The sequence below is a fragment of the Neodiprion pinetum genome, chromosome 3, assembly GCF_021155775.2.
Source record: "Neodiprion pinetum isolate iyNeoPine1 chromosome 3, iyNeoPine1.2, whole genome shotgun sequence".
Taxonomy (NCBI): Eukaryota; Metazoa; Arthropoda; class Insecta; order Hymenoptera; family Diprionidae; genus Neodiprion; species Neodiprion pinetum.
In genome coordinates, this window is record NC_060234.1 from 1,644,505 (window position 1) to 1,660,604 (window position 16,100).

A 16,100-nucleotide genomic window follows, 5' to 3' on the forward strand; every position below is an offset into this window, starting at 1 on the left:
TCACACGCAACCGTGGAGAATGATTTTTCAAGAGACCATCAATGTTCCTTTAAAAGCGGGAAATTTCAATCACCCCTGGTACGTCTATGAACAGGAATTCACCGAGATGAAGTCCCTTGAAGATTGCAAAGATTTGTACTTCGATAAAACTCTAAACCTCGACGGATACGTCATCCCGATAAGTATGTTCACAATTCGTCCTGAGATACTTTTGGATGAGACGAAATCTGGCGTTGAAAAATTTATTGGTACGGATGGTTTCACGCTCCAGGCACTAGCGAAAAAATTAAGATTCGACGTCGTTGAGGTAATGATTTTCCTGGTAAAATTCCATGCCTCAAGTTTTCGTCGAAGTTGGTAATAAAATATTGTACAGCATGCGCTTACAGGTTTACAACAACGAAACTGATCGTTATGGGAAGCTGCTTGAAAATGGCTCGTACATTGGGGAATTGAAAGACCTCTTTTACGGGCTGTCCCACATCGTGGCCGACATGCATCACTTGCAACATTTTCCTGGTCTCGAAGCAACCTATCCCCACACCTCGATTGCGATATGCTTTGCATCTCGTATTACCGGCTTCTACCCGCAATGGATGAACATTTTTGTCGCTAAACAGATATGGATCGGAGTTGGACTCATAACTTTATTCTTGACCGTGGTTCTTTACCTGTACAATAAATCGCAGGGCATTGTTTCTACATTCTTGGACGCCGTACGATTCGTTATCGGTAATTCGGTAATCCGATTGCCAGAATCCATTAATCACAGACTGACTTTCGGAATAATTTTTCTCGCCTTTATCGTTCTCGACGCGGTATTCAGAGGTAAGTATTTCGCTTATTGATCATCTCGTACGCATATGCAAACTCGTTTTAAATCACATCGCAGGTCGCTTCGTATCAATTTTGGCGTATGCACGCCGATATCCAAACCTGGATACCATCGAACAGGTCAAGGAACACGGGATGGAATTTTACGGCTTCGGACCACTTCGATATTTGATTGATGATCCACTGCTGGGCGAACACTATCACGAACTTCTTCCCGAAGAGTGTCTGGCTAGCATAGAACGTGACGGAAAACAGCGTGCCTGTCTAGCTCACTGTTTAACGTTGCCATCGATGATGGTGAACTCGACGATTATCCACAGGGCTTCCGAACCCATTATATCCGACTACGCGACGCAAGTTTTTAATTCCATCATATTCATCCTCTCAAGATACAGTAACCAGAAGTTTGAAACCCACCAATTGTACCGATGATTTGAAAATCTTTAAGTATTGAACGTGATTTTAGGTTCATAGTAACCCTGAATTGGCCAATGACAGACCGTTGGAACTTTGACGTTCAGAAACTGGTCGAGGCTGGTATTGTAGAAAAATGGCGTTTGGATTTTGACCGAGTGATGGAGATAAAATCATGGAAAACACAGAGGATGATTGAGCCACCGCATGTTGAACCAATCGCTATAAACACCCTGCTTTCCGCTTTTGTGATACTTATACTAGGACTGTTAATTGCACTTGTAACCTTCGCCTGGGAAATTAAAATCAAATGTAACTCATATTACCAATACTAATGCCTTAATTTCATTTAATTATCGCACGGATTTCTTCGTAGGATAATCAGAAAGGACACAAGAAGATTCGCCATTGCCGTCGGTAGCTGGCTGGGATATAAATAACAGCACCTCAACCGTAAGCAGAGTGATGTTTCTTTAGCAACAGTACAATATCAGTCTTTACTTTACTGAATATATGCAGTAAAATATATTTATTATAGTATTGTACACTAGCTTGTACTTTTAATTAGACTTACAATTAGAAGCTTATCTTTTTATTACATTACATTTGAATGTAGTTCTCACTGTGTACTTGATAAGTTTAAGATGTTACACCTGAACAGTGTCGATTAAAAGAGATCCATTGAAATAGCAATCTTAAAACTCTAAGGCAGGAAAATACCAAGAATCAGAACTATTTGACTTGTAAAATAATAGCTAATTATTTTTTCCTCAATCGTTTTGTATACTTATTGTGAAATGAAATCGGGAAAAGTTAGTGAGTTGTACAGTCACTGTGACACCACATGCCTAGCTGTTGATTCTGCCATCTAACACGCAAGCCAAGAACTCATAATACTGCAGAGTTGTGTTCCATGTCCGATATTCTAGAAGTGGTGATTCTCTCTGTGCCTATGTATGTGTGTGTGGGGGTGTGCACCTTTCCCACCTGTATCTTCTTGCTATATTCCAGATAAGAATCTTCTTCTTTTCTCTGTCTTATATGGTTAATTAATACAATAGTGGTAAATTGTGGTCCTTCAAGCTCTTTCCATCCACGAGCAATTACCTGCTCGCATTATTTTTCAACAGCGGAACAGAAGAACTTCAGTTAAATATCAACGAATTGTCGCAGTCAACCTTAAGCACATTAGGAGAGATCAATACGAACTTTGATCAATAAAAAAGTAGCATATTTACCAAACAGCCATGGGTGAATCCGAGAAACCCTTTGCCTGTCCCTCGCCTGGCTGCAATATGGTAATTTCTGTTTGATATCAATTCATTATTCCACTCATAACCTCAATACTGTGTGGGGACTTTCTCTCTAATATACACTTACTACTTGTTTCTTCCTCGCCTTCGTTACGCAGAGTTTTGTCAACGAGGATCACCTCACTGTTCATAGAAAAAAACACGATATGATACTCAACCTTGGCTCAAACGGCAAAAGCGGTGTCTTCGTAGGTAAAGTATAGATAATTCAAATGTCTAGATCTACACTTTGCTTTTTATTTTGACCACATTTTATTCTTCCTGTTCCCTAACAGCTGACCAGACACCCACGCCAACCAGGTTCATAAGAAATTGCGAAGAAGTTGGGCTCTTTCAGGACCTACAGAATGTCAATCCGTTCGAAGAAACATTCCGACGAGCTGTCGAAGCTGGAAAGACAGGCGGAGGACTCACGGTTCCAGAAGTAAGATCGATACTCTTCATTCTCTTTGGCGTCGAGTGATAAAGTATTAAAACTCATTCCATCAGATCTTGGGCTGTCAACTGAGCCTGAGAATCAGTAAAGTGATGGGAGATTTAGGAAGAATTCAGAAAAATTGTATGTACGTCTTTTCAATTTTCTTCTGGATGATTTGATATGTTCATTTAAGCTTCCAGTCGACACCATGGATTACCATGCCCAAAACATTAGCTATAACTTAGCTTCTCACCTGTGTATTCTCTCTTATTTCCATTAGGTGGGAATATCAGACGATACTCTGCACACACCACACATATTTCCCCACATAGACGTTCCGTCTACAAACAATCAAGCCCTGCTTCGGAATGGCATTGCGGAATCGCCAGTGATCAATATCGGAGATTCGTCGGATGACGATGAAAAGAATGCGAACAGAATACATGTCGATGTGCAAAATTTAGACCACGGAGAGAATTCTAAAGAGATAACGACGGTCGAGCTCGACACTGAATCCCGAGACTCGAGCATTGAGGAAAGTATTATTGTACAGGAGGCAGACGGAGAGTCTTTATCAACTACTGTAATCAATCTGAACGATGGTTTTGGGCAACAGAACGATGTTCCGCAGCTGTAAGCGATTTGAATTCTAGCGTTCAAATATGGATACATCATTTTAGGGTAATAAAATGAAATAAAATGGTTTTCGTTTCATCACAGCTCTATAAATGGCAAGGAGGTACAGCTATTGATAAAAACCGAGGATGGAAAGCTGATGCAGCTGTCAGCGATACCGGTTTCTCAGTCTCAAATGAATCCGACAACCATCGATATTCAGTCCAAATCTCAGACAGTCGTCATCAAGACCGAACCATCCCTGAATTGCTCTGATGGGAAGAGAACAACGAATTCGGCATCCTCTAGGCTCTCTATGGCAAAAATGGTTTGTACATAATCGTACCATTCCGCCAAAAAAATTTGTAGCAATTTTTGGCTTCACCGTTTTCAGAAGCTGAAGCAAGTGTTGAAGAAGAACGAAGTGTCTTCCGACAGCCATCGTCAGGACTTGCAAGCATCGCCGAGGATTTTGGTTGAAGAGCGTAGCCCTCCATCTGACAAGAAGCTGGATATCTTGGAGCGAAATAGAGCCAGTTCGATGCGTGCCAGAGCAAAACGTAAAGCGTGGGTTCAACAGCTTGAGAGGTCAGTCTACAATGTGAATGAGGCCAACGCTGCGCTCCAGATGGAGGTTCGTGCTCTTCGTTCCGAAGTGGCAAAACTGAAGACGCTGTTGCTTGCGCACAAGGATTGCCCGGTGACTAAAGCGATGGAGCAAGGTGATTGCCTGACGTTCTTTCTAAACGAAGTTCTGGTCCTCTTTTCCAATCAGTTTTTACCTTCTCGTATCTTGTTACAGGAAACAGTATAGTTCTTGGGCCAAAGGTGATATCGGTGAGCGCAGAGACGGTACAAGGAGCTTCGTTGCCCCTTGTCGGTTCAGCTGTGAAACGGAAGTCGGCGATATCGGCGGATGTAGGGGGTAAACCGGCGAAAAAGAAACCAACAGTATCGACGACTAAACCGATGATCCTGCCCAAATCGGCCGCCCCGCTTTTGCAGAAGGCAAAAATTCTGAGAAACATATCCGCCGTTCAGGTTGTTGACGTTGAACGGGTGATAAGTAAGGGATGTGATAAGGGGAAGCAGATATTGATAGTGCAGAACGAGAGGCGGGAGACATTCACGGAGAACAGTCAAAGGCAGATAATCAGGATGAATCCGAACTTTGAAATCGAAAACGCCGCTTCTAAAACCACCGGATCGTAAACGATTCTTGGCCGCATTTAGCCCAGGAAATAAGGCTGGATTTTTCAAATACAACATTTTTTGCCCGTGAAATGACGAATGAATCGATTTCACCAATTTATTTATTTACACATCCGTGTATGGGACGCCGATATTGATCACGATTATCGCGGTCAGCCCCATGTGATGGGTTTCCGTTCGAGTATCCCGATAACCGATTTTTCAATCTGCGCTTCGTAAGTATTTACGTTTTACAAGATTTGTCGACACTTAAAATCACGCGTAAGGGATAAAATGACGTATTGTATTTACGCAAGGAATAACATTGTGTAATAAATATACCTATGTTTAATGAAAGTATACACGTCTCGTTCATTCACTTACCTCCTGTCTAAATAATTACATATTTTATACAAACATCGATGAGTTGGAAAAGTACGAGTAAGGAGGAAATCAAGAAAGGGTAAAGGGTTGAATTTTTCAAAATCTTTCCATAGGGGATTTATTTGTTTATTTAAAACATTCCGTTTACATAAATACACGTGTAATATTTTGTAAGTCAGGCTGAAATCGAAAAACACTGTAAATTGTTAAATGACAACTAGCCAAAAACTTCGGCGATCGCGCAATTAAACTTTTAGATACAAGTGCAAAATCATCTGTTATTCACGGAAATGTAAAATGTAATCATTCATTATTCTTCCGTGAAAAAAAAATGTTCTCTTTCGAATAAGGTAGTAAAGTGGGAGAGTCAAAATTTTTTGAAACACCTTTATTGCCCAATACTTTTATAGAATTGTGAGGGTAAAACTGAACTGCATTTTACTACTTTCAAAAAATTGAACAAATTTAGCTGCTAACACTGGCTGCCAGCTTCAGCTTCATTTCGGTTTATTGAACTTAACTCTTAAACACAGTATAAGCGAAACGTGCGAGATTAGATTCGGCGTACCTCAAACAACATTCGAGACTTCAAAAGAGTACAAAACACGTGTTCGGCATTCTAGCGCAAAAGAAATAGTACGGTAAAGGAAGAAACGCTGCTGGATCTCTATTGTTTTTTAAACTTGTACCGGATAATAATCAAAAATAAACATGAAAAGCAAAATATAACATGACGAAATAATAACCGCGAACCGAATTGCGCTATATGTATATCATAGACTTGCTCACTTATGCACATGATTTGGCAATTTAGAAAGCGTAGTATAAAGTCTGTGAAGCAGCCTCTCGCAGATTGTCGTAATAATGACTCCAGGGTTTCCCAAACTGCCCTGACTAGTCCTTTTTTGCACTCATTTTTTATTCCTCCTCTTCAGAACTCGGCGGCTGCCAAATATCTCGGTAGACGTACACGTTTTCCGATCGCGACGTACGTGAGAAGGCGAAGGATTTCGTATCCGACGATGAATCAGTTTCAAAGCCCTCGGTTCTCGTTCTCTTTTTATATCGCAACGCGCTGCGGCAACAATAAATTACTATTCGCAAAAAATCAAGTAGATGAAGCGAGTCGGAGAGATAAGAGCAAGCGAACAACGCAGTGATCAATTTTTATTCTTCAATCCAGCGAATCTGTATTTATTATTATACACCAAACGATTTTATCACACAGTTTGTTTTTTCATCAATCCGTATACGGATTGAATTGACATTGACTTGTAAATCGCGAAGTTTCGCTCTTATGATAGCGCATCGCGGTGAATCCTTCATCGGTACTGCCATACATACATATGATACAAAGTCGAAATTTATAATACTTGCAAACTTACAGCTTGCGAAATTATTGTAATTCCTAGGTCTCGTCTAACGATCTCAATATTGCATGGAATCAGTCTCGCGATGATTCATTTTACTCCTCATTCTTTTCGCAATTACCCAAAGTATCTCAACCATGCACTTTTTGGCCCCTAAAATTCGGGAAATGTGGGAATAATAACAAGTGTCAAAAAAAAAAAAAAACACACACACACATTTACTTGACGAGTTTCGGGATACGGATAACTTTCCTGGATTCCGCTACGAAAGAACGATGCACCGTTAAAATTCGAACTCTTCCCGTTTCTTTCTTTATTTAACACAGAAAGAAAAATTGTGAGTTTGCTTGTTCGATAAATCTAGGAGTACGACATACCCTTAAACAATCTCTATACTTACTCGACCTTTGTGCGTGTCAACCCAGTACAAATTGTTGTTGGCATACAATGTTCAACGATAGATAATCTCTTACTGCTTAAGACTTCGTTTCTCTCATCCTCTTATTATAATATGTATACTTTATTTACAATGGCATGTAAGAAAAGATATTATAACTGTTCTAGGTTCACGGTCACGGCAAACGCGTTCTCAATTATACCGTCGTTCGTAGTTTTCCCGTCCAATTTTCTGCAGAGAAATTCTTCAATTCTTCGTCGATTGTTCTCTATGAATTTTCTTTCGTTCTTTCTATTATTTTTTTTTTAAATTTTTTTTGATATGCATGGGTATGAGTGTAATTATGTGTACGTGAACAAAACGCGGACGTTCTTTTTCACGCCCTGCGAAAAAAAAGACAAATACGATTACCAATAATCAAAGTAACTAAAGAGAAAATTGATTCGAGATTGATTGAAAAATTTCCCACGATGAGTTCGTATCCCGCGGGCCCTTATCAGTTCTCCGTCCAGTAGGTATCGAACATTTAACACCGGGCTAGAGAATGATAAGGGACTTTGGGCACTTTGCAGTTAATCACTTGCGCACGTAGTACGGATATTCAGGAGAGAATATCGCCGTCGAAACGATGAAGACGACCGATGAGAGCCGCTGGATATTCTGCAACACGTATATAAATTCTTAATCACGATAACGTTATCATTATCATATCGTTATCTATTCGCCGTTATGCAAATAAATTAACAATTATGTGATGCGATATACCAATGAGCGAAGTTTAGGTGTTGAACTGAAAATTGATAAATATCGATACTGTTTCCTCAATAGATTTTCTTTTTATTTCAGCTCAGTTCAATTTTTCAATGCAAAACGCATCGAACTATTTATAGTTTGTTTTAGCAGTTATATTTTATTCCGCGCGCGTGGAATATTCATATTTAACATGAATTTGTTCAGTAGGAGTTTTTTTTTTTTTTTTGTTTCTTTTCATTATTAAAATATTTTTACTCGTGCATAGAACGAGGCAACGGCATTTTATTAACCGTCGATACGACTGAAAGTATATACCTACAATGATACGTAATTTAATTATAGCGTAATGCGATGCTCAACACTTTTAAATCAAACTGGCACGAATTGCTAGGTTCAGTTTTTCAACGGGGTGAAATAATTACACAACATTCTGCGAAAATTTTGCATAAAATAGTTTTCCTTCCTTTACCAATTGAACTACGTGAATAACTGTGACATACGATGTTCCGATTACAGATCGGCCAATAGATGGAAAATTTTCTACACAATCGAATGATGGAAAAAACTGGTAAAATAAAATAAAATTTCAATCGTTTGACGAGTTTTGCTAACGCAACCCGCGGCTTGGGAACCGCTGCCATAGTCCAGACCATCAGCAGCAGCAGCAGCAGCAGCATCGGACAGACGGACTCTGATCTGGCTGTGCAAAGCGGGGTTACAAAATAGGTATAAATAATCGAACCCGGCGTCGCGACGCGGCGAGAGGTTTTACGGGACTTCGGATTCCGTACAGGAATTACAGGTATACGATGCAGTGTATGGAAAAATCGCGATATTTGAAAAATGAATACCGAAGGAGATGAATAATTGAATTATAGGAAAAAATGTAACAGTTGATTAAAACGATAACAGATAAAATCTCTGTTGTTAGAACTTTAGGTATCTAACAATTGGTACATATATATCGCATTGTGGAACGTGAGTCCCAAGTTTACGAGAGCGTAACTCCTCTTCTCTCTATCGCTCTCGTTTTCACCGCATATCTACGTCGTCGTCTTGTGCAGACTATCGGTGCTCGGTCAGTAAATATCGCCGACATATCTGTATGTGTATACGTGAGAGAGAAAGAGAGATAAGAACGACCAAATGATAAGGTCGGTAGAGAGCTGCAGTCCGCAGCTTTGTATAAAAGGAGAAAAAGGAAAAGAAACTGCAGGCGGGCAGAGACACAAGCAGCAGGCCTTTGAGGGACCGGAAATTTCGATATGAACACACACGCGCGCGCACAAGCCTTACGTTTCAAAAGGAAACGGGTAAAGAAAAAGAAAAGAAATATTATTTACCCGACCTCTGACTCAGATTTAATTTAATGTGAAGAGGAAAAAAAAGAAAAAAAAATACCCCGAGGGTGCGGATAATTAATTCAAGCGTGTATTAATCGACGCTAATGTACACGTGTGCATTTTTGGGTATACGATGCAATCTTTAATTGCACGCTGCGAGTGTGACGTAACAATTTTATGGAATTGAGAATTACAAAAGGATGTGAGAAAAAGAAGAAGAAGAAGAAGAATAAGAAGAATAGCGAGAAGGAGATAAAAATAAACTGAATTTAAAAAAAAAAAAAAAGAGGAAAAATGGCTACGACTATTACATGTAATGGCAATATTAACGGCGACGGGTCGCGTCTCGACGAATTACTTCAGACCTGGGGACGAAAGTCCAAATGTGATATTACACAATGCGCAATATTTGCCCATTCTAGATATACATGGATGAATGTATACATACAGCCTTGAAAGACGAAGAGGGAAAGAGAGGGAGGGAGAGAGAGAGAGAGAGAGAGAGAGAGAGGGATCTCGGCTTCTTTTATATTGTGTGCGCAGGATATTTCGATCCAAGCCAGCTGCCTGGCCGTGTATCGTTGCGCGTCTACGCATATCTAGAGATTTAGACGCTCTGGAGTTTAGAAATCTAATACCGAGCATCAACGCGCTGTTGGAATATAAAAATTTATCGCCACGTATCTGGCTTCAAATAGTAACTATAACCAGCCCACCACGATGACCGGGCACGATTTAATCGGGGATATTTGCCCCTATCTTATTTTCAAATTCAATTTCCGTCACGAATGTATAAAACTTGGCTTATCATCGATACATTTCATATTAAAAAAAAAAAAAAACAAGAAGAAGAAATGGAACCGTTTAAACCATTTCCAAAATTGTCTTCCATGTTTTAGTTTTAATTCCGTCAACTTGACTTTGAAAAACTGTCTTTATATAATTACAGGATATCACAAAGTGTATTATTCTGTTCCCAATATCGACGTAGCTGAATAAGAGATCGTTAATCACATATCCCGGGATGAAATTAATATGATTGCCTTCGAGGTAAATATATTAAATAGCGTGACAATACGATTTGAACTCGGATTATGCGAAGCACCAGCGTCTCGTTAAACTAACACAACGGAATGCAGCGGAGAAAAGAGTGAGAAAGAGAGTTACATCATTGCGTTTATTATACGACGAACGCTACGTACGACGTCTGTTTTACATGCTCTACCACTTGAAACAAGTGCAGCTAATGCGCGGCTTCCCTGATATATTTTTATTACACTCCGCTATACCCTGTGTGACGACCACACGAGACTTCCGACATATGCAGCTTGCGTCTTCTCACGACTTGAATAAAACTGTTCAGAAACGGTTACTTTTTTTTTTTTTTTCTTTCAAGTCATACGCAGGCTGAATCTCCTTGAATTCGGCGAAACTGAAAATACTGAACCAGGATAAAAATGAGCAAGTTTAATAAGTTTTTTATTCAATAATTAACTGCACTTGTCGATCATTTAGCTTGAATATACTTTATGTTATAACCGTCGATCGGAACGAATAAAATGAGATTTTTTTTACTCTTAATAATATCAATAGCAATGATAATGATTTGAATAAAAAATAATTAATTCATGAATTGTGGGCGTTGAATACGTAAGAAAAAATTCTTATTGATAGAGAAAACTAAATGATGCGATTAAATTTTCGCAACTGCGTCGGCGGCCCAGACGGATTTTGTCGTCGTTCGGTAGAAGCGAGCATACGGAGAATTTTTACAATACCTCGGAGTTCGGTTGGCTTGAGTTTGCAGAATTGTATAGAGCCTCGAGGCGGCAAACACACCGCGACTACTATACTTTCTTTATTTTTATATCTAGGCCAAAACGCGGAATACACCGCGCCTACAAATACAGAAATAAAACCAACGATATAAATCCACCGTCTTGCCGCTCACCGTTCGCCCCACTTGTCAGCCAGACAGACACGCGTTCTCGCCTGTCCTGGTTACCCGTAAGCCTGTTTCGCGAAAAGCTGTAAAAAGCATGAAGAATATCTAACGGATCAAAAAAAAATAAAATAAATAAAAAATGAAACAGAAAGAAAATGACGCGAAATACACCATACCGTCAATTTTTGTTTCATGAAAAACAATTTCCCCACTTCACAGGCAATGTTATAAGCACGTTCAATTAATTCGCTTCGGGATTGATTGAACACGGAACACACTGAATATCACGATATCGTAAAAAAGCAAAAGCTGCGCGGGAATTTAATTCCGTTGCGTTAAAGTTAAAACGAATAAATAACCAAATATTAATCTCTCGATTATTCGGCAATGGTGAAAAAGGCGCGCGAGAGAGCGCGTCTGCCCGACGCAACGATTCGGAGCTCGGAACATCGACTGAGGAGCGATCGCGGGTGAATGAGGAGCGGAGGGTGGAGTCGAGCGGGCGAAGAGCGCCGACGAGCGACGGAATCGGACGAGCGAAGTGCCGAGGGGTGGGGGAAGGAGGGACCTCAGTCGATCTTCTCCGTTGCACCGAGGCGGACCGACCTTGCTCCGTTTTTCTCGAGCGTACGGCGACGCGGTGCGGATCAGAGACAGCATCCGCAGCAGCGTCCGAGGACTCGAATGGATTTCGTAGTAGCCGCTTCGGCAGCATCGAACAGCAATATATGGCAGGCGTCTCGTTGCGCGCTGTTATCCAGCCTCTGCCGGTGGACCGAGTTACTCAACACCGCCGAGATTAGAGCGGATCAAATTCAATCCCGTGCTGATGATGCAGGCGACCAAGAGATGCTCACGGAATTCACGCTGCTCGGTTACTTCGCTGTTCAAATTCTTTCCCTCGCTTATTCAATCCTTTCGTTCATTTTTCATTCGCTATTGGGATTCGAGGAATCTCCACAGACTTATAAATCGACTGGTTAATATTTTTTTTTCTTTATACGTATAGAGCAGTGTTTTATACCTTGCATCGTCGAAGGTCTTCTTTCTGCTCCTGAATTTCGTTTTCGCTACGGAGGGACACGCACGTGTTTCCGAGACAAAGTCCGTGGCTGTTCAAGCTTCTGATAGAAAAGAAACGACCCTGGCTCTCGACTCGCTTGCCCGGTGTAAGCCGAGGACCGTTCCTTCGCCTTTGGGGGGGACTCAAGTGGCTCACACGCACACTCAGGCACGCGGAACTATAACCAGGGCCCAGTCGTCCGTTCGTTCTTGGTAAACTAATTATATTCTTGTAGTAGGTCCATGCAGCGCAGGCTGCTCCAGCCTTCGACTATAACGACAGCTGCTTCGCCGCACGTTTTCAAACTGCAATGAATCAGAGATGAATAAATTAGCGAATTAGCCACTTATTTACAAATCGATTATAGCGGTAAGTATCCTTACAACCTATTGTACATCCATTTTTTGTATATTTAGAAAACTTTGACAGCATATATCTTTGCGGTGTTTTTGCTACTTCCGATGGTATACCAGTAGGTTTTCAATAATCGAGAGTAATCGTTGCGATATAATGTAAATTATTACTGTTAGAAACAAATTGATTAAAAAAAAAAAAAAAAAAACGTGAAAATTTTACAGAATAATTCATTTCCGCCACTAGACATGTACATGTTTTACATGAATTACAAGTGTTGGGGTCCTTGATTACGAATCTGAAATCAGGCATTGAAATTTCAATATGGCGAACCCAAACGGCGAGCTCAAAAATCCCCGCCTAAAGTTTTTTCAACAAATTACTCGATCAAATTTGAAATTTTCAAAATCTGATTTTACATCCGTAATCAGCGACTCGAAAAATCATAAACCACTATCTTATTATAAAAGCTGCGTAAGCACAAGAACGTGTGACTCAAAAGTTTACGAATCGCAAACTTTGACGCAGAACATTGGCAAAAGTTTTATCTCTCATTTATACTTTTCATTATGGACATGTTCAACTCAGGATTCTTATTCCTTGTGACAAATTTTTCTGGCGATAAAAATAATTACTCCACACGCGTAAAAAAAAAATCGATATCAAAAGAAAAGTATCATAGAACCGATCAAACGAGAAGGGAAACTTCGAGTCATCGTGAATTCGTATAGAAATAATCACGCAGAGAATATACATATAATATGTAGAGGTATACATACCGAGAGTTCTTTGTTCGTTAAAATTCTTTCCGCGATATTACTGCGTTCGAGACGTACGGTTACGTAAAGAACAAAAAAAAAAAAAAAACAGAAAAAAAAACAAAAAAAAAAAAAAACGCTTCTCGATATCGTCGCTGATATTTCGATCAACGAGGAGGCGGCTTCCGTCGATGGAACAAAACAGCACTTCACTCGCTACTCGCTCGCACGTTTTCCTTTCCAGAAGAATGTTAAATACCAACGACGACGATACCGCCACAGAGAGATAGAGACGGAGACTTTTAGCGAGGATGTAGTGATCCATTAAGGTTCGGAGCGTTTCTTTGTCAGCGTTGAAAGCCGGTCTGCTTTTACGCACGGCCCTTCGTATTATACAGCGATCCCGTATTCCGACCGTTGCACCTCTTCAAATACACACGCACACACACACACATATATATACCTATACGATTATATTTTATCTACAGCTTGGGAGATAAATTTATACACGAAGACGGGAAGGAAAAGTTTGTTAACTTGTTTAAAAATTCTTTTCTTTTCCGTATTTCCTGTGCTCTTGTTTACTCTGTTTTATTTATACTTGTTTGTTTATTTTATTTTATTATTTTTATTAAAAAATTTTTCGTCCCAATTTCGATGATCTCGTTTGTATAATTTGACGTTTCGCGTTATCCCTTGTACATCAGTGGAAAATTGTAGACTATAACGAGGAGTAATTTCATCCGCGCAACCCATGTCTTTGCATTACTTTTTTTATTTTTTTCTCTCTCCTTGTTTTTTTTTTTTTTTTTTTACGTAGTCTGTTATTTTCGCATCTCGGTGAAAAATGTCGTGCAAAATATTTCAACTCAAACGGCGTTTGCGGGTATAATTTTAAGGGTGGGTTAATAAACGTAGCGTATAATTTTCTAATTGAATTCACATCAAAGCTCGTTTTATATACTCGCCTACCGACATTACATACACGTATGTATATGCGAACATATATATATATATATATATATATATATATACATATATATATATATTGTACATATAAAATGTCACGCCTCACCGAAAACGCGCCCTTCTTTTCAAAGATGAAATAAAATATACGGTGCAAAATAAGGAGGTGATTGAAGAGAGAAGAAACTCGAATAAATTGGTTAAACGAATTTACGTATAACACGTACGTACGCATAAGTAACATCGTAGATCGACGATTTGGAAACGTTGTACAATTCCGGCTCATAAAAGTCAGCCTCGGGCCTTCAATTGTTTGATTAAATATCACGAACCCTGGCATACAATACATTACGTATCACACATGCGAATACCTACCTATACGTGTTCATTTACCCTCTGGCGGATAATAATTACCTCTGTATCGCGGGCTGCCATTCAAGCTGCGAGAATGAAATTTAAAACGTTTCCTCTCATTATATTGTTTACATACCTAACGTACAGGTGTTCGGCCGCGAGCTTAAGCAGACCCGATTCGACAGAGAGCAACATTATCGAATACAAAGAAACACATTATGACAAGTTTGAAAATCATGCTTAAACATCTTACTACTTTCACGGTGTAATCTTTAATCAAATTGATTAATATTGTCTCTGAGAAGTTTTGCGTTTTTTTTTTTTTTCACTCAAACCCGATACCGTATTTTTTGTAAAAAAAAAAAAGAAAAAGAAAAAAAGAAAGAAAGACGCGAATAAATTGAGAAAGCCCGATTTAACGACAACGGCAACAAGAATAATAATAATAATAATAATAATAATAATTGTTATTATCAGGCAACAGTCAACTCGATACGCACACGCGCGCATAAATTGTTACAGGAGGAGTCGGGAGGTGAGAGGAGGATGCAATATATCGTCACTAACGAGCCGGTAATGTGCGGAAAACCGTAGTGCCAATAATTTCTATTTGCAGTTTATCTACACCTGCCTATGTACGAACACGCGTGTTATGTATAGACATAACATAGATTTACGTGTCGGGTATAACGGAGGCGTCCACGTATGCAGAATCGTTTACTCCAAGTTTATGCACCCAAGCGTATAGTAACCGTGTAAGGTTGAGGTATATCATGTATCTATAGACTTATGGGTATATATATTACGTAGAACGGAGGAAACCGCGTTCGCAGCTTCTTGCCGTAATCAGTGTGAATCCTCGAGAAATATATCAGTCTAAATATTTCCCGCAGACCTTAATTACTTATAGATATATATATATATATATATTATACTATATATATACTGGGTGTCCCAATTTAAAACACGCCTTACGTTTTCAGCCGACTTAATCGTACAATTGGAAAATGTGGCATGCAAAGGTTGTACAACGGCTCAGAGGGGGAGACGTGAAGAATTTTTTTTTTCACGCATTTCGGTATCCTAACCGGCGACGCTGTGGAGGATGGATCAATTTTTTAAAATCAAATCATACGTTTGTTTGTTTCAACTCAGATACTCTTTATTCGAAAATGTACAACTTTGTAGGGAGTTTTGTAAAAATTTTTTTTTTACAAAGTGAATAGTTCGTGAGATACGACAAAAAATGAAATTCTCGAAGACAAGGGGAGGTGGATCGAAAAGGATCGCGGTTGGAATTAATCCGCGGGCATTGGTAATTCTATTCGCCGTGTCTCAACTTCCCCGTGTCTTACGGAATTTCATTTTTTCTATATTACAATACATGCTTTTGCTTCTTCAATTTTTTCTCCCCCTCTCTTTGAAAGGAATTCTTTTGATCGTTCGTCTCTATTTTTCGAACAATCGTTTGTTGTTCCTTCACTTTTCATCAAATTTTCATCACACTCGGCGTATGGATTTTGATCTAAAAAAAAAACTGCCTAAATCGAAATGTTCAACATAACGAAAGAACGTGTTTCGTATAATTTAATTTAATTCTAAGAGTGTTCTCGTTTCTTATACACGAT

The 16,100-nt window shown here is 39.4% G+C and overlaps 2 protein-coding genes and 1 long non-coding RNA gene across 6 annotated transcripts in view; 2 read left to right on the forward strand and 1 right to left on the reverse strand.

Moving 5' to 3' along the window:
* Nucleotides 1–457: 457 nt before the first annotated feature.
* LOC124215591 (uncharacterized) lies at nucleotides 458–1,583 on the forward strand. The gene is made up of 3 exons (XM_046619155.1): nucleotides 458–828; nucleotides 893–1,187; nucleotides 1,301–1,583. The coding sequence occupies exons 1-3, from the start codon at nucleotides 495–497 to the stop codon at nucleotides 1,581–1,583; spliced, it is 912 nt and encodes a 303-aa protein (XP_046475111.1). The 5' UTR covers nucleotides 458–494.
* A 572-nt stretch (nucleotides 1,584–2,155) lies between these two features.
* On the forward strand, nucleotides 2,156–5,145 carry Atf-2 (Activating transcription factor-2). 2 transcript variants are annotated; one of them, XM_046616529.2, is made up of 7 exons: nucleotides 2,156–2,546; nucleotides 2,660–2,753; nucleotides 2,837–2,985; nucleotides 3,260–3,612; nucleotides 3,700–3,922; nucleotides 3,992–4,316; nucleotides 4,397–5,145. In XM_046616529.2, the coding sequence occupies exons 1-7, from the start codon at nucleotides 2,496–2,498 to the stop codon at nucleotides 4,804–4,806; spliced, it is 1,605 nt and encodes a 534-aa protein (XP_046472485.1). In that variant the 5' UTR covers nucleotides 2,156–2,495; the 3' UTR covers nucleotides 4,807–5,145. The 2 variants fall into 2 exon arrangements, with proteins under 2 accessions (XP_046472485.1, XP_046472484.1); XM_046616528.2 differs by having other exon boundaries at nucleotides 2,158–2,546; nucleotides 3,989–4,316.
* LOC124214287 (uncharacterized) overlaps nucleotides 4,879–16,100 on the reverse strand; it is a 43,567-nt gene continuing 32,345 nt past the window's right edge. For all 3 annotated transcript variants that reach the window (XR_006882109.2, XR_006882110.2, XR_006882111.2), the window contains exons 3-4: nucleotides 12,002–12,345; nucleotides 4,879–7,596 (exon numbers count right to left, since the gene is read on the reverse strand). This is a non-coding gene — a long non-coding RNA (uncharacterized lncRNA). The remainder of the gene's footprint in view (nucleotides 7,597–12,001; nucleotides 12,346–16,100) is intronic.

Coding starts and splice junctions, on each gene's coding strand:
- LOC124215591 (XM_046619155.1), top strand. CDS start 495: ATGCATCACTTGCAACATTTTCCTGGTCTCGAAGCAACCTATCCCCAC. Junction 829..892: donor TCTCGACGCGGTATTCAGAG/GTAAGTATTTCG, acceptor ATCACATCGCAG/GTCGCTTCGTATCAATTTTG. Junction 1,188..1,300: donor ATTATATCCGACTACGCGAC/GCAAGTTTTTAA, acceptor ACGTGATTTTAG/GTTCATAGTAACCCTGAATT.
- Atf-2 (XM_046616528.2), top strand. CDS start 2,496: ATGGGTGAATCCGAGAAACCCTTTGCCTGTCCCTCGCCTGGCTGCAAT. Junction 3,613..3,699: donor CAGAACGATGTTCCGCAGCT/GTAAGCGATTTG, acceptor GTTTCATCACAG/CTCTATAAATGGCAAGGAGG. Junction 4,317..4,396: donor GACTAAAGCGATGGAGCAAG/GTGATTGCCTGA, acceptor ATCTTGTTACAG/GAAACAGTATAGTTCTTGGG.